The sequence below is a fragment of the Galeopterus variegatus genome, unplaced genomic scaffold, assembly GCF_000696425.1.
Source record: "Galeopterus variegatus unplaced genomic scaffold, G_variegatus-3.0.2 Scaffold2012, whole genome shotgun sequence".
Lineage (NCBI taxonomy): Eukaryota > Metazoa > Chordata > Mammalia > Dermoptera > Cynocephalidae > Galeopterus > Galeopterus variegatus.
Genome location: NW_007728123.1, coordinates 74,670 through 97,020, shown reverse-complemented (window position 1 = coordinate 97,020; position 22,351 = coordinate 74,670). Strand labels below are relative to the sequence as shown.

The following is a 22,351-nucleotide window of genomic DNA, read 5'->3' as shown; positions in this document are numbered from 1 at the left end:
TGGGAAGGTCAAACCACAACCTAAGTGACTTGAAACTTGGTAGGGGTGACTCCACTTTGGTTTTATTGCCTGGTCTGTTGGGGCCTAGTGCAGGAACTTAGCCCAAAACAATGGCCTCTGAAAATTTTTATTTAACACAGTAAATGCTCTAGAGAAGGGAGGTATTCGTGCAAACAAATGGTAAATTCTTTTGGCAGCCTTGAGCTTTCTCAGGCAGGCATTTTGAAGGGGACCTGAGTCCTCGTAAGGATCGGGCCTTAAGCTGTTAGAAGCCCTGCTAGCGGCTGGTCAAGTCTCTTAGCGCAGTGGGTTTGGACAGTCGTTACACGATGAGAGTTCTTTGCAGTTCTCAATTAGCAGGCTAAGGTTTGTAGGGATGCAGCGTACTGATATCTTCAATTTACTTTGAAATGTATCAATAAACAAGATAGATTGATGGATGCACAGATACTTAGGCATGTGATAAAGCATATATATACAGCAAATGTTACTAGTAGTCTAGAGTCTGTCAGCCCCTTATTAGAATGTGAGCTCTAAGAGGCCAGGGACTTTGTCCGCCTGGCACATAGGCGGTCGATAAATATTTGTAGAATGAATGAACAATACTTGCAAAGTACATAGAAAAAGCAAGCTTACAATAAGCGGAAGCTTCCCCGACTTTATTGTCGCCAGCATCCGGTCGAGAACCAGGCAAAGAGCGCGTGCGTAAGGCTCGGGGCCGTCGCTCTGACCGCCCGGAGCCTCGCTCTATGGCAGGTCCTCCAGGGGCGGTGGAACCGCTCTGGCCGCCCCTGGCGTGGGCTCTATGGCGGGTCCTCCGGGAACGCCGGAGCATGCGCGGGACTGTCTCGGCCCGGATCGCTATGGTAGCGGCGTCGCCGTGGGTCAGATCTCAGCGCTCCCGCCCAGGCCAGGCAACCTCAACATCCGCCCCTGCTGCCGTCTCTCGGGCATGAACGGGGCCAACTGCCGCGATCCTCTGCCCCACCCTCTGCTGCCGCCGCATCCGGACTGTGGGCCCTCGCCAGGAACATGCCCCTGGCCGCCTATTGCTACCTGCGAGTCGTAGGCAGGGGCAGCTACGGGGAGGTGACGCTCGTGAAGCACCGGCGGGACGGCAGGCAGGTGGGCGGGGCTGGAGCCCCTCAAGGGGCGGGGGCAGACGGGTGGGCCGAAGGCACAGTCCGAAGGACTAGGCCCCGGTGGTCCTAAGGGACTCGTCTCGGATGGCACTTCCTCAGGGAAATCGTCCGAGACCATCCAGACGAGGCCAGGCCCCACTGTAATATGGCAGACTCCCTCTACTTGTCCTTTGTAGGATTAATTGGTGTGCTTGATCTACACACCTTTGTCCCACTCTCGACAATTCCATGAGATCAGGGATCATGCATTCCCAGGACCTAACGCAGCCACCGCTTGGCAAGCATTACTCCTTGAATGAAGGACCCCAGACGTCTGTACTGCAGACGGCTGGACTTACTTAAAACTCGTCTTCCCGCCAAACCTTCTCTTACGGCCCCCATTTCAGTGAGTAGTACCACCAACCAACCAGTTGCCCAAGCTGGATGCCTGTCTTTAACCACCCTCGCACACTTACTATATTAATCTATCACTGAGCCAACAGGTCTCCTCTCCATCTCTCCTGGTACCACCCCAATGCAGGACAACATTATCTCTAGCTAGACTGTGGCCACTGCTTCCCAGCTGGTTCCTGCCACCTAACTTGTTCTTCAGTCCCTCACTTTCATTGCAGCCTCAGTGATCTTTCTAAAATTTAAATCTGATGTTGTCATTCCTTTGCTTAAAGCACTTTATCCCATCACCCTTATCCCATCACCCTTAGGATAATGAGCCAGTTCTTCAATATGGTTTATTAATAGGGTGAACATATAATGTATCGTACAAACTGGGGACAGTTTTGAAACTGAAAGGAGGCGCTATTAATAGTTACACCAGGATAACTGGACTGCTCCAGGCAAGCTGAGAGGAGATGTCCCCTCTCCAAGTATAGTGCCCTCTCTCCTATTCCTCCTGTCTCAGGTGCTGGTCACTCTCCTCTGCCTGGAACACAAGCTCAGGTATAGGAGATCTATCTATTCAGTACGCATTAGGGGATCATTGGATTTTTGAACTGAGGATAGGTGACTAGTTATAATAATAGCCCCTCACATTTGAGCAGTAGTTTATGTTTCACAAAGCACATTTATGTATGTGTTTGTTGAAGAAATGAATTGTATGGACTTTTAATTGAGGGTAGTGTATTTGGTGTTAGAGGATATTGATTTTTTACAAGTGGGAATAATTTTGTATGTCGAGAATCAGTGATTTTTAATCTTATTGGGCCATGGATCCCTTTAAGTATCTAATGTATCTGTGGAGCCACTCTGTTTGGCAGATGTATATTCAAGCCATATTTTATGCATCTTTGCAGGGGGAACTTAGAGGTTAAGGAATCTCTAACAGATTTTATGATTGAACCAATGATATGTTATCATGGACTCATTTTTAGCCATTAATGAAGTTGTAAAATGCAGATAGAAAAGGTAATTTTTTCTGACCCCATACTGCTATAAGTCTAACCTGTAAAAAGTATCATCAGTAATAGCAAACATTTTCCCTAATTTTGTGCTTTGTGAAAAAGAAAATGAATAGGTTATCAGATAGGTTCTAGAAAGTTGATTTTGAGGACATTCATGAGAGCTCTTAGATACTTTTGAAGCTTCAAAACTGTGTGTTTATTTGTGCACTGTGAAGTATATGTGTTTTTTTTTGTAGTATGTCATCAAAAAACTGAACCTCCGAAACACCACCAGCCGAGAACGGCGAGCTGCTGAACAGGAAGCTCAGCTCTTGTCTCAGCTGAAGCACCCCAACATTGTCACCTACAAGGAGTCATGGGAGGGAGGAGATGGTCTGCTCTACATCGTCATGGGCTTCTGTGAAGGAGGTGATCTGTACCGAAAACTCAAGGAGCAGAAAGGGCAGCTTCTGCCTGAGAGCCAAGTGGTGGAGTGGTTTGTACAGATCGCCATGGCTTTGCAGGTACTGTCTAGACTCATAGCATCCCACTTGCTCCAAGGTGGCAAGAAGATGGCAGAGGTACTTTAGGAAAATTTTTTCTCAAATGTTTATGTGAAAAAAATTTTTTGGAAAATTTATTTATGAAGTGGACTCAGTCCCTCTTGCTAGAGCATTGGAATGTTTGTGACTGAGCAATATCTGTTTTAAAGTAGATAAAGATTTCATGTCTAATTGCAGAGAAAGCCAATTTTTTATTCATTTAGTATTTATAGCAAAGTCAATGTTAAGGGCCCTGAGTTGACAGAGAGCAAAGAATGACCATGTTTGTTATCAGCTTGTCAGCTGTGTTGTGCTGAAAGATGGCTGGGCTAATTAATATTCCTAAACTGTGGGGATTTGGGATTACACTCTGTTGTAGCAAACTGGGTGAAACTGTAAAACAAGTTTGTGTTTTAATATACACATACTTAAAAGTGAGAGCATTTATGAAATACCACTCTGGAACTGGGCAGACTTGTCCAGAATTAATTGACCTTGTTGTTTAAAGATACTAATTCTAAGAAAATCCCTCTAAATAAAAATGATCATGTTATGTTTGAAATTATTAAGCTGAGAATTTCATGGGTCTGAGAGGAGTGCACATCTGACTTTGAACAGTGGGAGTTTGTAAGCATATTTTTTAACTGGATGCATGTAATGCTGAAGGTATAATTGTCAAGGCACCGGGGAACAATTTTGAAGGGTACTGGGAAAATTAATGCATGGAATTTAATTTTCTTATTTCAAAAGTTATAAATTAGAGCTTTTATTTAGAAATTATGAAACAATAATGTTTTGGTAGGTAGGTAACTAAGGCTCTTTAAGTCGTGCAATTGCTGATGGCATATAAGAAACCAGGAATAAAAAAGTAAGTATATTTGTATGTAATGAAATTTTATTTCTCTTCTCAGTATTTACATGAGAAACACATCCTTCATCGAGATCTGAAAACTCAAAATGTCTTCCTAACAAGAACAAACATTATAAAAGTGGGTGACCTGGGAATTGCCCGAGTGTTAGAGAACCACTGTGACATGGCTAGCACCCTCATTGGCACACCCTACTACATGAGCCCTGAATTGTTCTCAAACAAACCCTACAACTATAAGGTAGGATTGGGCTGTGTATACTGGCTCAGGGAGAGAATTCATAATTTCAGAACCCACCAGAATAAGGGCTAGCCAGTTAGCTCAGTTGGTTAGAATGTGGTTTTAAAACACCAAGGTCAAGGGTTGGGATCCCCATACCAGCTAGCTGCCAAAAAAAAAAAAAAACCCCAAAAACAAAAAAACAAAACCAAACCCATCAGAATAGTTAAGTCAGAAGAATTACCTGTGAATTAGTTTGAGGAAAATGTCTTTTTTTTTTTGTTAGAGGGGAAGAATGTAAATGAGGTATTCTGACATTTAACTGTTCACTGTTTTTCTTTCCTAGTCTGACGTTTGGGCTTTGGGATGCTGTGTCTATGAAATGGCCACCCTGAAGCATGCTTTCAATGCAAAAGACTTGAATTCTTTAGTTTATCGGATTATTGAAGGAAAGGTAAAGAATAATCTGGAACTAATTGAGCAAGGTTTATATAATGCAGCTTTGTAAATAGCTACTGGCAAAATCATTGATGATTTTGGGCCGGCCCGGTGGCGCATTGCTATAGTGCGCCGCTTGAGAAGCGCGGTGGCGCTCCCGCTGAGGGTTCGGATCCCACATACAGACCGGCCGCTCACTGGCTGAGCGAGGGGCGGGAGCAACACTGAGGGTTGCGATCCCGTGGCCGGTCCCGGTCCAGTACGGGCGTGACACTGAGGGTTGCGATCCGTTGCCAGTCACGAAAAAAGACAAAAAGGAAAAAAAAAAAAATCATTGATGATTTTGATGAGTCAGTGTGTGATCAATTGATATTGGATGGATAGTTAACAATGGTGGGTCCTTCTGTGGGGAAGGCTGAACTAGAAGAGAAGGGATTGATAATTTCTTAATATTAATTTGTAAGGATGTCTTAATGGTTCAAAAGAATTGGCTTTTTGGAAACCTCTTTCTGTAGCCACAGGATGTGCAGGTGCTCTGAAAGGCTACTGGCATCTTCTTTTCCTTATGGTTAAAGGAGCTCCACTTAAAATGAGTCCACTCTGTTTGAACTTGGTCCTTTGATAATCATCACAATCACCAGTAACTTGTTAAGAACTGCAGAGAGCATTGTGTGTGATATGGACACTGGAATAACTAACTTTGCATGTTCTTTGAGGCTAGTTACCCTTTGCAGTGTCAGGTGTCCACATACTGTTAAGTTTTAAAACCATAAATCAGCTACTGATTATATTATTATCCCAAGACTCATTTTAATTTTTTAATTTGAAAAATATTGAAAAACACACACAAAAAAATAAAATTTGCCCATCATTTTGCTACTTAAAGAATGTGGACTGGCCAGTTGCTCACTCAGTAGAGAGTAGTGCTGGTAACACCAAGGTCAAGGGTTTCCATCCCTATACTGGCCAGCCACCAAAAAAGAAAAAGAGTGAGACAAGAAAGGAGTGAAATTCCTTATGTTTCCATCCCTGGAGATAAACATTGTTAGCAATTTGATGCATGGCCTTCCTGGCTTTTTCGTGTCTTTATACGGACATAACTCTGAGTGTATATGTGCCTACAGACACAGATACTTAAAAAAAGAAACCAGAATGGAATTGGGCTGTACACATTGGTGCACAACTCATTTTTTTGACGATGTGTGAAGGATATCTTTCCAGATCAGTACCTATAAGTCTTTTATTTTTTAAATGGCTGCCTAGTAGTCTATAAAAAGAATGTACCATAATTTATTCCCCAAGTCCCCTATGGATGGACATTTAAATTGTTTCTAGTTGTTTACTACTGCAAGAATGATACTGCATTGAACATTCTGGTAAATAAATCTTTAGGAACTCATGCTCTTATTTCTGAAGGCTGTCCTCAAATGGGACTGCTGGGTTGAAAGATATGCCATTACAGTCTTACAACTTATTTCAACCAGGATACCAGTATGCTTCCTGTAGACTAATATGCTGGTTATTTTCTGCCTGTGTGGATATATGACTTTAAATAAATATTGGGAAACCTCTATCAGCTTTTACTTTGTTTCACAGGACGGTTAATCATAATTGCAGTATTATTTTTCCTTGTAGCTGCCACCAATGCCAAGAGATTATAGCCCAGAGCTGGCAGAACTGATAAGAACAATGCTGAGCAAAAGACCTGAAGAAAGACCCTCTGTGAGGAACATTCTGAGGCAGCCTTATATAAAGCGCCAAATCTCCTTGTTTTTGGAGGCCACAAAGGCGTAAGATACTTCCCTTCCATATAGCTGGGCTAAACGGAGTAAAAGAGGATAGCTTCTGTAATTTTCATATGTGAGAATTTATGATGAGTTTTTCTTAAACATGAAATACGATTGCATGATTAGAATATGTAAAAGAGGCAAAATACTACCCTTTTAGGGCTTGGGGCCTGGCTGGGCCTGATAGTTAAACTGACATAAAACAAAGTAACAGGAGAAAAACATATAAATTTATTTAATATAAGTTTTATATGACACAGGGGCCCTCATAAGGAAATGAAGACCCAAGGAAATGATAAAACCTAAATGCTTTTATACTAGGTTGAATAAAGAGTGGCAGTTGTGGAAAAGTAACTAACGATGTGGAGAGTCTAAAGGAAGATTACAATTATTTTAACAAGGTCTGTTTGTACAGAATTCTCTGTCTCAGCTCTCCATTCTTGATGATAAGAATGTTACTTTCCGATATAGGGAGGACATCTTTCATATGGGGGTTTTATCCTCTGTTTTCAGGAAAGAAAAGGAGAGTCAGAGCGTCCTTCTTCCACCCACTTTTTAAGTGCTTTTAGCCCCAAATAATCCTTATGCCAAAGTGGCATATTTGGGGGTGGCATATTCTGCCACCCTTCAAATACATGTTGAAATTTGCTTAATTGCTAAAATCAGAAATCCAGAGAACCCTTTAGAGAATCTCTATAGCATTTCTTAGAGGGCTCTAAGACACATAGAGTATGTTTCTTCTTTTTTTTTTTTTTAAAGATGACTGGAAAGGGGATCTTAACCCTTGACTTGGTGTTGTCAGCACCAAACTCTCCCGAGTGAGCCACAGGCCGGCCCTAGAGTATGTTTCTTTTGAAAGGTCATATGTTTTAGAGACTATATTAAAATAAGACATCAGAAAAACCTATTACATTGCTTGCTATGTAAGATAATAGTCACATCTAAAAAACAGTGCTCAAAAAAAATAAATGCTCAAATATCTAAGAGCTTTCATAAGTTTCCCTCTTCATTCATATAACTTCTCAAGAGACAAAAGAATTCCTTTCTTTGACTTGCAGGTCCTACCTTCACCGAACACGAGTTCCAGGATCTAAGACTTAGGGCTGGACAAGGCTGTCACAATCTCTTTGGCTTCTTCTACCTTGTGGCATGTTAAATTTGGAAGGAGAGGAAGCAATGCTAGAGAGGCCTCAGGGGATAAAGAAGGACCATCTTTTTGTTCACCTTGTCTATATAGTTTCCCACCAAACAGACCTTTGGCCTTCCATGGCTGGTCTCCATGTTCCCCCTGAATTCTCCAGAGGTTTAGTTCAGTTTTAGAAATGACACAGTAAAACAATTGGGGATATTATTCCTGTATACACTTATTCTCTAAGGACTGAGTGTACCAATCATTTTTACTCTCAAACTTGCAAAGCAGTTGTGGTATTATTACAAACATGCGAAACTTGAAGATGAAACTTATCCTGGTACTTCTGTACATGAGACAACTTCCCATAGAATTTTTATTTTGGAATAGTTTTGTATTTAAGGAAAAATTGCAGAAATAGCACGGAGAGTTCTTATATACCCCTCACCTAGTTTCTCCTATTATTAACATCTTATATTACCATGTCATATTTGTCAAAACTAAAAACCAACATTGATACATTACTATTGACTAAACTCCAGACTTTGTTTGGCTTTCATCAGTTTTTCTGCTAATGTCCTTATTCTGTTCCAAGATCTAAACCCAGGAATACCACATTACATTTAGTCCTCATGTCTTCTTAGTCTCCCTGGGTCTGTGATAGCTTCTTATTTCCTTTGTTTCTCATGACTTTGATTATTTCAGAGGCTGCTGGTCAGGTGTTTTGTTGAATGCCTCCTTGATTTTTAGAAGAATGTTCTCTATAAATGGTACAGTTCTATAAGGAAGAGTAATATATACACACATTTCCACATACGCATAAAAACCCTTAATCTTCACTGTACCGATTATAATTCTTTTCTTCTTCATAAAGAAAAACCTCTAAAAATACCAGTAAGAATGGTGACTCTAAATTCAAGCCTGTTGCTACAGTGGTTTCTGGAAAGGCAGAATCAAATCATGAAGTAATCCACTCCCAACCACACTCTTCCGAGGGCTCCAAGACATTTGTAATGGTATGTTTCTTTTTAAAGGCTATGTGTTTTAGAAACTATTAAAAAAAATAAGTTATTTAAGCAAATAATTTTATGTGAAGTGATTATGTTTTGCTAGAGATTCTGTTGTCCAGTTACTTCGGTTTTATAAAGAAAGAATGCTGAGGAAGGTGATTCAGTTAGTCCACTTTATCCAAAGTAGGTTGTCAAACTGTTCATGAGGTCAATGCTGTATTAACTTTTTATTTTTAGCATTTTTTTATGTGAAATTTGCATAACATAAAGTTAACCATTTTAAAGAACAATTAAGTGCATTTAGTACATCCGCATATTGTGCAACCATCACCTCTATCTAGTTCCAAAACATTTTCATCACCGCAGAGGAAACCCTTTACCCATTAAGCAGTCACTCCCTGTTTCCTCCTCCACCCAGCTTCTGTCTGTGGGTTTATCTATCCTGTATATTTCATATAAATGGAATCATATAATATGTGACCTTTTGTGTCTGGCTTTTTTCACTTAGCATGTTTTCAAGGTTCATCCATATAGCATTTATCAATACTTCATTTCTTTTTTTTTTTTTTTTCCTTTTTGTCTTTTTTCGTGTCCGGCAACGGATCACAACCCTCAGTGTCGCACCCGTACCGGACCGGGACCGGCAACGGGATCGCAACCCTCGGTGTTGCTCCCACACCTCGCTCAGCCAGTGAGCGGGAACCGGTCTGTATGTGGGATCCGAACCCTCGGCGGGAGCGCCACCGCGCTCCCAAGCTGCGCACTGTAGCAGTGCGCCACCGGGCCGGCCCAATACTTCATTTCTTTTTAGGTCTGACTAATACTCCATTGTATGTATATACCACAACTTTTTTATCCATTCATCGACTGGTAGACATTTGGGTTGTTTTTACCTTTTGGCTATTGCTATGAACATTTGTGTACAAGTACTTGAGTACCTGTTTTCAGTTCTTTTGGGTGTATTCCTAGGAATAGAATTACTGGGTCAAATGGTAATTCTATGTTTAACTTTTTGAGGAACCATCACACTGTTTTCCGTAGCAGCTGCACCATTTTACATTTTCGTCAGCAATGCACAAGTGTTGCCCTTGTCAACACTTCTTATTTTCAATTTTTTTTTTTATTTTTATTCTAGCCATCCTTGTGATGCAAAGTGGTTATCTCATTGTAGTTTTTTGGTTTTTGTTTTTGGGTGGCTGTCCAGTGAGGGGATCATTGTAGTTTTGATTTACATTTCCTTAATGACTAATGACATAGAGCATCTTTTCACATGCTAGTTGGTCATTTGTATGTCTTTTTTGGAGAAAAGTCTGTTAAGTCCTTTACCCATTCTTAAATTTTTTTTTGTCTTTTTGTTGTTTGGTTGTAAGAGTTCTTTCTATGTTCTGGATACTAGATCCTTACCAGATACATGACTTGCAAATATTTACTCTGTTCTGTAGGTTGTCTTCATTTTCTTGAAAATGTTCTTTCATGCACAAAAATTTCTAATTTTGATGAAGTCTAATTTATCTATTTTTTCTTATGTTGCTTGTGCTTTTGATGTTATATCTAAGAATCCCTTGTCAAATCCAAGGTCTTGAAGATTTACACCTATGTTTTCTTCTAACAGTTTTATAGTTTTACCTCTTACATTTAGGTTGTTGATCCATTTTTTGATTTTTAATTTTTTTATTGTAAAATACAACAGGTGACAGCTTTGCACCCCATGAATATGCATAATCAATTAAAAATATACAAACAACATAGAATTTATCATCTTAACCATTCAAAAGCATATAGTTCAGTTGTATTAAAAACATTCGTAGTGTTGTGCAGCCATCACTATCACCCATCTCCATAACTCTTAATCTTGTACAACTGAAAGTTTATTTCCATTAAATAGTAACTCCCTATTCCCCTCTTCCTCCAGTTCCTGGCAACCACCATTCTATCTTCTGTCTCTACTCTTAAGTACCTCATATAAATGGAATCATGCAGTATTTGTCTTTTGTGACTGCTTTATTTAATTTAACATAATGTCCTCAAGGTTCATCCATTTTGTAGCCTATGTCAGAATTTCCTTACTTTTAAGGCTGGATTATATTCGACTGTATGTATATACCACAATTTGTTTATCCATTCATTTGTGGGTAGACATTTGGGTTGTTTCCACTTTTTGGCTATTGTGAATAATGCTGCTATGAACATTGGTGTACAAGTATCTCTTCGAGACCCTGATTTCGGTTCTTTTGTGTATATACCCAGAAGTGGAATTGCTGAAGCACATGGTAAATCTATTTTTAACTTTTTGAGGACTCACAATACTCTTTCCCACAGCTGCTGTACCATTTTACATTCCTACAACAGTGCACAGGGGTTCCAGTTTCTCCACATCCTTGCCAACACTGGTTATTTTCTGTTTTTTTTTTTTAAATAGTAGCTGTCCTAATGGTGTGAGATGTTATCTCATTATGCTTTTGATTTGCGTTTCCCTGATTAGTGATGTTAAACATTTTTTTATGTGCTTATTGGCCATTTGTATATCTTCTTTTTACTCAAGTGCTTTGCCCATTTTTAAGTTGGGTTGTCTTTTTTGTTTTTGAGTTTTAGAGATTCTCTGTATATTCAGGATATCAGTTCTTTATCAGACATGTGATTTGCAAATATTTTCTCTCATTGTGTCTGTTGATTGTATAGTATCTTTTGATGCATAAAATTTCTAATTTTATTTTATTTATTATTATTATTATTATTATTTTATTTTTTTTTTTTTAAAGATGACCGGTAAGGGGATCTTAACCCTTGACTTGCTGTTGTCAGCACCACGCTCAGCCAGTGAGCGAACCGGCCATCCCTATATAGGGATCTGAACCCGTGGCCTTGGTGTTGTCAGCTCCGCACTCTCCCGAGTGAGCCACGGGCCGGCCCTATTTATTATTATTTTTAAAACAATAACCAGTAAGGGGATCTTAACCCTTGACTTGGTGGTGTCAGCACCACACTCAGCCAATGAGCGCACCAGCAATCCCTATATAGGATCCGAACCCACGGCCTCCACGCTACCAGTGCCACACTCTCCCGAGTGAGCCACGGGGCCGGCCCCCAAATTTCTAATTTTAATGAAGTACAATTTGTCTGTTTTTTCTCTTGCTGCTTGTGTCATTGGTGTCATATCCAAGAAATCACTGCCAAATTCAGTGTCACAAAGCTTCTGTTCTATGTTTTCTTCTGAAAGTTTTCTAGTTTTAGCTCTTATATTTAGGTCTTTGATCCATTTTGAGTTAATTTTTGCATATGGTGTTATGTAAGGATCCAAATTTATTTTTCTACCTTTTGGTTATATTGAATAATGCTACTGTAAACACTGGTGCACAAGTATCTGAGTCCTTGCTTTCAATTCTTTGGAGTATATATCAAGGAGTGGAATTGCTGGGTCATATGATAATTCTGTGTTTAACTTTTTAAGGGACCTGTTGTTCCATTTTGAGTTAATTTTTGTATGTGGTATATGGAGTGCTATAATGATTTGGAAATATGTTTTCACTCAGGGTGAAGACAAATGTTTTTCCCAGGAGAAACCCATGGTCATTGGTCACTTGAAGTCACCTGTCAGTCTGAAAGGCCACATCTGCAAAACAGACACGAGCAATACCACAGAGTCACTAGCCACAATCAGTAGGGTGAATATTGACATTTTATCTACAGAAAGGAGGGACTCAGTGAGTGACAATTTAGTTCAGGAGAATCAATCAAGATACTTAGATGCCTCTAATGAGCTGGAAGATAAATGCAGTACTTCTGAAGTGAAGGAGAAGAGGCTGCAGGATAACACTACATCCAGTGCTCAGCCTGAAAATCTGATTACCACATGGTTCTCTAATGATGTCACTGGGGAAAGGAATGAACCAGTGAAGCCTCTGCAGCTCCTAAACAAAGACCAAAAGTCAAAAGATCAGGTGAGTGATATGCACAAGGTGGTTGTTTCAGAGAGAATTAGAATATATGGTTACAAAGGTTTGGGTTGTTTTGTTTGGTTTATGCTCTAGTTGTCATTTTAGGAAAATCAGTTATTCTGTGTACCAGTTTAAACATAGAAGAATATTTTTCTCACCCCATAAAGAAACCCTATACCCAGTAACAATCACTCTCCATTTCCCCTTGTTTCCAATCCCTGGCAACATTTGTCCCCATGGATTTGCCTATTCTAAGCATTTCATATAAATGGAATTATACCATTAATGGCCTTTTATGTCTGGCTTCTTTTACTTAGCATGCTTTCAAGATTATTCACCTTCCAATCCCTGGCAACATTTGTCCCCATGGATTTGCCTATTCTAAGCATTTCATATAAATGGAATCATACCATTAATGGCCTTTTATGTCTGGCTTCTTTTACTTAGCATGCTTTCAAGATTATTCACTTTATTTTTATTTTTCAATTTGTGTGGCTGTTTTGGGTCCTTTACATTTTCATATGAATTTTCAGATCAACTTGTCAATTTCTGAAGAAGTGCTGGGATTTTTATAGGGATTGCTTTGAATTTGTAAATCATTTGCAGAGTATTGCTGTGTTAACATATGAGTCTCCCATTCAAGCCATACATATGGGATGTCTTTCCATTTATTTAGGTCCTCTGTAATTTCTTACAATGGTATTTATTGCTTTCAGTGCACAAGTCTCGCACTTCTTTTGTTAAATTTATTTCTAAGTATTTTATTCTATTTGATGCTATTGTAAATGGAATTGTCTTCATAATTTCATTTTCAGGTTGTTCATTGCTAGTGTATAGAAATATAATTGATTGTTTTATATTGATCTTGTGTTCTGCAACCTTTCTGAACTCATTTATTGATTCTAATTTTTTTTTAATGGACTCAGGATTTTCTGAATATAAGATTATGTCATCTGTGAATAGAGATAATAGTTTTTCTTCCTTTCTAATCTGGATTCCTTTTATTTCTTTTTCTTGTGTAATTGCCCTTGTTAGAATCTCCTGTACAATGTTGGATAGAAGTGGTGAGAGAGGACACCAGTATCTTGTTCCTGATCAAATTTGTTTCTTACATGAGGCTTTTAGAGCAGATTTTTTGTTTGTATGATAGAATTTCATGTTCAGCATTTTCTCTGTTTTGTTTATTTATTTGTTGTTTTTCTTCTTCATAAAAGTGGGAAAACTTTTTTTTCAGGACCACTTTGATTTCATGAAAAGCTCCTTAGGTCATTTGTTCCTTTCATTTTCATACATATATAAGCATTATTTTGAACATCCCATACTTATTACCAGTAGGGAAACACTTATTTCCCTTTTCAGAATGGGTCATTGGTTGTTTATTATCTTGGTCTCCTTGTTCAGCTAGATTATGATGTAATAATATTACAAAATTAATCATTTACTATATTTTATGTCCAATATTAGGTATACTCTTGAAAAGATAAATTTTAAAATTATTTTACCTACAATTTTGGGTTTCCAGAGATCTAAAAATATTATCTTCATGATAATAACTTTTAGAATGCAATTTTACCTTGTATTAGCATCACATTATTCATTTTTCTTGCTAAAATATACCACATAGTAGGCTCTTCATAAAAATCTGTTGATTGAATGATATTCCATTACCAGTGTCCATCTACTCAAAAACCTAGATACTCTCATAGATAAGAATAGTTAAAAATAAATGCAACAATCTATTTTATTTTAATGTTTGGTATGCATTAATTTCTAAAACCAGCTATCCAATTAAAATACTAAGCCCCTGGTGACTGTTATAACTTAAAAGATAATTTATATTATCATTACTATTGCTACCAATTTAAATTTATTTTGCCATTACTGCTGCTACATCAAATATGTGCCAGACATAGTGTACCATCTTGGCTAATCCTCAAATAGTAATACAGTGTGGGGGGGGGCATTAGACTCTTTTTTAGATGAGGAAACCAGGATCAGGAGATTAAGTTCCTCAGATATGACTCCATCTGACTCCAAACTCAGTGCTCTTTTTATTGTGCTTTTTAGGATTTATCCAAATAACTGATGTTTACTTAGGAAGTAAGTGTATATTAAATCAGATTTGATTTAAAATATTTGTTGATTTTCATAATAGAAAACCTATTAAAAGTTATGAAGAGACTTTTTTTAAAAAAACTGAACCAAACATCAGTAATTTCAGGTTAATCACAGTTTGAGTAATTTACTTAAAGTAATTATTTTTATTTGTGGGAAGAGAAAAAAGCCAGAGCATTTGGGAAACTGAATGTCAGCATTTTGTCTTTGCCTGTCTTTTTTTTTAAAAAACTGAACCAAACATCAGTAATTTCAGGTTAATCACAGTTTGAGTAATTTACTTAAAGTAATTATTTTTATTTGGGGGAAGAGAAAAAAGCCAGAGCATTTGGGAAACTGAATGTCAGCATTTTGTCTTTGCCTGTCGGCACTGCAAATAAGCATTTATTTTAAGAAAGGGAGCTCCTTCTCATTTTCATCTACATTTTAAAAGTAGGCATGGAGAGTCTGGCCATTTGGAAATTCAAAAGATTATTTCATTATTCTGTGTTTTGGGGTGTGTGTGTGTTTGTTTCATTTTATTATTTTTAAGGATCAAGTTGCTGGTGAATGTATTATAGAAAAACAGGGCAGAATCCACCCAGGTGTACAGCCACACAGTTCTGGGTCTGAACCTTCCCAGTCTCGACAGCGACGTCAGAAGAAAAGAGAACAGACTGACCACAGTGGGGGAAAGAGACAGGTTAGCAGAGATCTCTTTGTAATTAGTCATTGTGCTGCTATTTGGGAGATAGACCTCGGGGAGCTCAATTTCTATTTAGAACAGTTAAATAGTTGCCCAAAAGACACATAAGAAATGCAAGGAACATATGGAGAAGGGTGGCAATGACAAGAGGCTAAATGCTAGTTTTCAAATATCAGTGAGTTGGAAGCAGAGTAAGGATTTTATCTTCCCCAGAAAAGATGAACAAATCATTCTTTTTTTTTTTGTGACCGGTAAGGGGATGGCAACCCTTGGCTTGGTGTCGCCCGCACTGCGCTCAGCCAGTGAGCGCACCGGCCATCCTTATATAGGATCCAAACCTGTGGTGGGAGTGCTGCTGCACTCCCAAGCGCTGCACTCTCCTGAGTGCACCACGGGGCCAGCCCTGAACAAATCATTCTGAGAGTTAAAGGAACAGGCTAACGAGGATACATCTCTGATCCCTTCTGTATTACATTGATGAGCAAAATCCTCTGCACAAAATCATGTTGACACCTCGTTTCTTGAAGTAACTTCCACAGACATCCGCTCCAAAAGCTTCTTCGATTGTCATTCATTTTTAGCAGAGTCCTTTTCAAAGAAATGCAATGTTTTGAAGTTTTTAAGAGCAAATCACTGACAAATACACAGGGGACCTGCCGATGGGGGAACTTTGGGATGGCTGTATATGAAACTGATAATCTCCCCTTCTTCTTTAATTATTAAGTTGCAAGAAGCACCTTCTCCACTTTTGCCTTCTCATCCCACTGTTGCAAAAGTGGATATCATATCAACACAAAAAGATGCTGAAAACCAAAGCGGAGTGGTCACTGGGTCTGTGAACAGTTCAAGGAGCAGTGAGATTTCATCATCAAAGGTTTGTGGCAGTATATGTTGTATTTTTAAAAACCTTCTTATAAAGCTTTTTGGTTGTAAAATCCTGTGTATATTGTGAACTTTTGTTTGAAAATAGCTTTGCTTTTTGCCAAACACTGGACGGGACAGATTTGTGATTCTCAGCAGAAGCTTTGATTGAAATGGATAGATTCTGTGGTTCTAGAGATGGTCACTTACAGTTTAAGGAGAACAAGTAGATTCTTTTTTTTTTTTTTTTTTAAGATGACCGGTAAGGGGATCTCAACCCTTGGCTTGGTGTTGTCAGCACTACGCTCAGCCATTGAGTCAACCGGTCATCCCTATATAGGATCCGAACCCATGGCTTTGGTGATATCAGCACCGCACTCTCCCAAGTGAGCCATGGGCCAACCCAAGTAGATTCTGAATATAGGAAATGCAGAAGTCCCCATTTACCCTTCCAAAAACGAACACCTCCCAGAAATGAGGGCTACGATCATTCACTAGTAATTTTTACCCTGATGTGGACTGGTTTCCAATGCAACTCTTTTAGAGGCCTTTTTCTTAGTGCTGGGTTATATGCATGTATTGTAGGTGTTACAAGAATAGTGAGCAGGAATGTAAATAACTCTGACTTTCTTTAAAAGGATCGACCATTATCAGCAAGAGAGAGGAGGCGACTAAAGCAGTCACAGGAAGAAATGTTCCCCACAGGTAAAGCTGACTTCTTTTCTTCATCTAATTGGAGGTTCTTTGTAAGGCTCCTGGACATAAGCACCGGTTTCTGTTGTGAGGTGTTATGACTTTCAAGCAGCAATAACCCATTTGGGAAATCTGTTTGAAAGAGTTTTTTTTTTTTTTTTCCTTTTTGTCTTTTTTTCGTGACCGGCAACGGATCGCAACCCTCAGTGTCGCGCCCGTACCAGACCGGGACCAGCAATGGCATCGGAACCCTCGGCGTTGCGCCCGCACCTCGCTCAGCCAGTGAGTGGCCGGTCTGTGTGTGGGATCCGAACCCTCGGCGGGAGCGTCACCACGCTCCCAAGCGGCGCACTGTAGCAGTGCGCCACCAGGCCTGCCCCTGTTTGAAAGAGTTTTTGAAACTTCTTAGTCAAGCCTTTAAAAAATCATCATAGGCTATTGAATCTGGAGAATATATCATGAGAGGGAGAGGATATTAAAAAGAGAGCAAGAGGGGCCAGCCCAGTGGCGCACTGGAGAGTGCGCCGCTTGGGAGTGCAGCGGCGCTCCCGCCGAGGGTTTGGATCCCATGTGGAGATCGGTCAGTAAAAAAGACAAAAAGGAAAAAAATAAAATTAAATAAATAAATAAATAAATAAAAAGAGAGCAAGAGGGCTTTGAGTAGCAGTAACTCCTGGGAGATTTCAGATCGGAAATCATGTGAGTGTTTAACTTGTTTCCCTATCCAGAGTCTGCTGGTCAGGGAAGTGCTCTTTTTTCAGAGAGAGGAAGCCGGGGGAATGGTGCTTCCCTGGGCTGAGGGCTGTGATCATTCCTATTACCATTGTCTAAAGATAATACTAGCAGTTTCATTTATTGAATGCTGACCATGTCTCAGCATTATGGTAAACCTCTTAATGTTATTATCTCATTTCGTATTTACAGTAACTACCAAAGGAGGCAGGATTATCCCCATTTTGCAGTTGAGGAAACTGAGGCTCTGAGGGTTAAGTAATTTACCCAAGGTCACAGACTTGGTAGACCCAGTGCTAAGATTTGAATTGAGGTGTCAGACATCAGAGTTATGATGAATATGCCGTTCAAGTTACTTCTTGAGCTGGCCCTTGCTGAGGTATCTTCTGTACCCAGTGCAAAGCCCTTTTCAATTGAGCCAGCCCACCACAATCAATCACCTGGGGTGTTCGCTTTTGCAGGCCCTTCAGCAAGGAGAGCTTCCTTGAGTGCAGCAGGGCCAGGAAAACCACAGGAAAAAGACCACCCCATCCCTACCCAACAGTTTTCTTCTAACTGCAGCATTGCTCAGGTGCATTACACACTCGTAAGAGAAAAGGTGGACATCACTACATCTGGCAAGCCTAATACAGTAAACCTTGTAAGTGTTGGCTCCATTTATTTTTGGGACAGGGCTGGCTTCATTAACACTTTTTCACTCTTGAAAAAGAAGGGAATTGTTAAATAATAACTAAAAGGATTATGTTTAACTCACTAAGGGGATAAGTTTTTTAGGTACTGTTTTTATAAACAATTAGCAGCCTAGCTAAAAATCTTTCTTCAGTGGTCTTTAAAATGAGACTTCCTGGGCCGAGCCCGTGGCACACTCGGGAGAGTGAGGCGCTGTGAGCACGGTAGCACTCCCGCCACGGGTTCGGATCCTATATAGGGATGACCAGTGCGCTCACAGCGCTCACTGGCTGAGTGCGGTGCGGCTGGGCTCAAAAAAAGACAAAAAAATAAAAATAAAAATAAAAAAATAAAACGAGACTTCCTAAGGACTTCCAGTAGGCAACACTTTGCTTATTCTGCTGTGTTACCAATGTACCCATCTATGTGGCCAGATTGTAGTCTCACTTGCTAATCATTCCACAGTTTTCCTGTTTGTATCGGTACAGTTTACCTTCTCACTTAAGGATGAGGTAGGGACACCATCTGGCGGCTAAATGGGTAATTGCAAGGTTTACAACCCATGTTCACCTCTGTATAATAATACCCTGGGGATTAATTTTTCCTGCCCTTTGAAAGTAATGAAGGTATTGTTTCTCTAACCATATCGTTTTGTTATGTGTCTAATTGAGGCTGCCCTCTCTGTTTCCCAAATTTATAAGGTCTGTGTGTAATTAAATCAGGTAATTCTTTAAAGCACTTTAACAGTCTCACATGTGAGCAAGTTGAGGTTGCCTTGTTTTAGGTGGTATTTTATCTAGTTTAAAATGCCAATATTCCTTATGGACAAGCTCTCTGCTTGGGAGTTGAAATAACAGAAATAGTCATCCAACTCTTCTCTGGAAAGGAAATTTCTTCACAGCTGAGACTCTCCAGAGCCTTTGGAAAACTTTACCTTGATGTTCCTCAGGCTTCACTTGTGAACTGCATGGGTGAACTGGGACATTATTTGAATAAGTGTATTAGTCTGTTTCCTTTGCTTATAACAAAATACTTGGAACTAGGTAATTAGTAAAGAAAATGAAATTTATTGCTTACAGTTTCTGAGGCTGGGAAGTCCAAAGTCTATCTGGTGGTGGCAACAGTGTTCCAGGGGTCTCACGTTGCAAGACGGTGGAAGCAGAGAGAGAAGAGAAAGAGAAGACAGACTCTCCTCTTCTTTTAAAGCCCTCAGAACCACGTCTCTGACCACCATATTTAATCCATTCAATACAGCATGGTCCTACAATCCAATCACCTCTTCAAGGCTCCACCTTTCAATTACCATAATAGGATTTCCCATCCTGTTAACAGTCACAGTGGGGGCTAAGTTTCTAATACATAAAACTTGGGGGAAACAATTCAAGCTTCAGGGAGTTTTGGGGGGACATAATTCAATCCACTACAATAAGTAACTTCAATTTTTATATCTGTTAGTTTTTCCTGTTAAATTGCACCTAGGAGCACATTGTGTCTAGTTGTTGCACCTAAGACTTTCATGTATTACATTCTGGTTGTGCTATCATGGGGAATTTTCTTTTTTCCAAACATTTATAGGAAAGGAAACTGATTCACTGTCTGTCTGAAGATGAGTTAAGTTCTTCTACAAGTTCAACTGATAAGTCAGATGGGGATCCCAGGGAAGGGTGAGTTCTTACTTTTCTGTCTCCCTTCATAACTTATTTATGTTTGAATTAATCCTAAATGTACATTTATAATAGTATTCAGAACTATAATTATAAATGGTTTATGGTATATGCTAGAGATAAAAATATTTCTTCTATGACCACATTCAGAATTCTTATAGAATGTCTTCCTACATCTGTGGGTTTATAGTTTTCATCAGATTTGGAAAAATTTTGGCCATTGTTTCTTTTTTTTTTTTTTTCCTTTTTGTCTTTCTTTTTTCATGACTGGTAACGGGATCGCAACCCTTGGTGTCGCGACTGGCAACGGGATCGCAACCCTTGGTGTCGCACCCACACCGCGCTCAGCCAGTGAGCGGACCGGTCTCTATATGGGATCCGAACCCTCAGCGGGAGCGCCGCCGCACTCTACCGAGTGCGCCACCGGGCCGGCCCTGGCCATTGTTTCTTCACATGTTATTTTGGACCTCCTCCTGCCTTCTTGGGGATTCCGGCTACATGTATGTTAGATTGCTTATGCTTGTCCCACAGTTCACTGATGCTTTTGTTTATTCTTTTAACTTTTTTTCTCAGTTTCATTTTTCATAGATTCTATTGCTATATCTTTGAGTTCACTTAATCTTTTCTTCTGCAGTGTCTAATCTGTTAATTCTGTTCTGTGTATTTAACACATTGTACTTTTCATCTCTACAAGTTTGATATCTTCCATGCCTCTCTTTAGCATGGTCATCTTTTCCTCTACTTTAGCTATATGGAATATATTTATAATAACTGTTTTAATGACCTCATCTAATTCTATCACTTTTGTCATGTTTGGGTTTGTTTCTAGTAACTGATTTTTTTTTTTCTCTTCACAAATGTGTGATATTTTCCTTCTTCTTTGCATATCTGGCAGTGTTTGACTGGATGCCAGACACTGTGGATTTTATCTCATTGGGGGCTGGTATTTTTGTGTTTCTTTAAATACTCTTGAGCTTTGTATTTAGGTGTAGTTAAGATACTTGGAAATGAGAAAGTTTGTATACAGAATCTGGGGCAGCTTCTTTCAAGTCCTCTCCCTTCCAATCTTACTGTCTCACTTTCTAATGGCAGTGGTTGTCCTGAACTCTGTCCTTTGGTTCTGTTGGCCAGAAAGACTGTAGGTTTTTTCTTGTACTTTGAGCTGCCCATGGCCTGCCCTTCAGCTAAAAGGTGTTGACTTCCTTCCAGAATTTGCCTACAGACTTTATTCATTCTCTGTTGCCTTCACATAGTTGATTTTTGTACTTGTCCAAATTTATAGTTGTTATTTGTGGAAGGGCCAGTCTGTAGGAGCTTACTTGGGCATTTGGAAGCAGAACTCCCTAAACGGCATTTTGCATCTAATTTTTTAATGAAAATTCTCATAAAGCCAGTTAAATAACAAAGGAAATTTATTTTTCCAGAAAAGGTCATACAAATGAAATGTGTGACTTGGTACAATTGATGACTCAGACCCTGAAGTTGGATTCTAAAGAGAGCTGTGAAGACCTTTCTATACCAAGTCCAGTGTCAGAATTCAAACTTCATCGGAAGTATCGAGACACGCTGATACTTCATGGGAAAGTTGCAGAAGAGGCAGAGGAACTCCATTTTAAAGAGCTACCTTCAGGTGATCAGCTTATTCTTTTATCACAAACTGGGGAGCATATGTTTATTGGAGAAGTGTGGCAAGCCAAGGAGTAATGCCTGTAAATTTTTTGTGTTTTTATTATTTCATTTGGATATCTCCATAAAATGTATATCTTGTTTTATGCAACAGATATATTCATGAAAAATTGCATGAAAATTTGATTTTTGAAAATAAATGTAAATAAATGAATGTTTGGATTTTTTTCAAGTTAGTTGTGGCTTTTTTAGGTTTAGGAGATGGTAATGAGACATGAAGCTTAAGTTCATATATAAATTTTAGTTATTAAAATATAAATGAAGGCCCGGCCTGTGGCTCACTCAGGAGAGTGCGGTGCTGATAACACCAAGGCCACGGGTTCGGATCCTATATAGGGATGGCCGGTTGCTCACTGGCTGAGCGTGGTGCTGACAACACCAAGTCAAGGGTTAAGATCCCCTTACCGGTCATCTTTTTAAAAATAAATAAATAAATAAAATATAAATGAAGTCATTAAACCAAACTCTTGTCAAAGTGAAAAGAATCTTAACATGATTTAAAAGAAAAAAACATTGTGTTGTTCTTGCTGTAGTGGTAAAAGTGTTTATTTTTCCCTGTGTTTTTAGCTATCATGCCAGGTTCTGAAAAGATCAGGAGAATAGTTGAAGTCTTAAGAGCTGATGTAATCCAGGCCCTGGGGGTTCAGCTTTTAGAGCAGGTTTATGATCTTTTGGAAGAGGAGGATGAATTGGAGAGAGAGGTGAGTCTCCTATTAGCTGTGTCAAGCTGCTTATGATATACAATTTTTTAAACAATCTTTTTTTTTTTTAACTTTTTTTTATTTTTATTTTTATTTTT

General features: G+C 39.2%; 1 protein-coding gene across 3 annotated transcripts in view; it reads left to right on the top strand.

Annotated features, from left to right (window-relative positions):
• Nucleotides 1-839: 839 nt before the first annotated feature.
• The window catches only part of NEK4 (NIMA-related kinase 4), a 47,772-nt gene continuing 26,260 nt past the window's right edge, over nt 840-22,351 (top strand). The window contains exons 1-14 of one of the 3 annotated variants that reach the window (XM_008580067.1): nt 840-1,125; nt 2,776-3,042; nt 3,972-4,169; nt 4,495-4,602; nt 6,222-6,376; nt 8,377-8,518; nt 12,043-12,450; nt 15,095-15,244; nt 15,972-16,121; nt 16,747-16,813; nt 17,995-18,173; nt 19,778-19,866; nt 21,291-21,496; nt 22,120-22,253. In XM_008580067.1, coding sequence (XP_008578289.1) covers nt 1,033-1,125; nt 2,776-3,042; nt 3,972-4,169; nt 4,495-4,602; nt 6,222-6,376; nt 8,377-8,518; nt 12,043-12,450; nt 15,095-15,244; nt 15,972-16,121; nt 16,747-16,813; nt 17,995-18,173; nt 19,778-19,866; nt 21,291-21,496; nt 22,120-22,253 — 2,346 coding nt within the window. In that variant the 5' untranslated portion in view covers nt 840-1,032. Of the gene's footprint in view, nt 1,126-2,775; nt 3,043-3,971; nt 4,170-4,494; nt 4,603-6,221; nt 6,377-8,376; nt 8,519-12,042; nt 12,451-15,094; nt 15,245-15,971; nt 16,122-16,746; nt 16,814-17,994; nt 18,174-19,777; nt 19,867-21,290; nt 21,497-22,119; nt 22,290-22,351 lie in introns of those variants that run through there. The other 2 variants (XM_008580068.1, XM_008580069.1) reach the window with 2 other exon arrangements.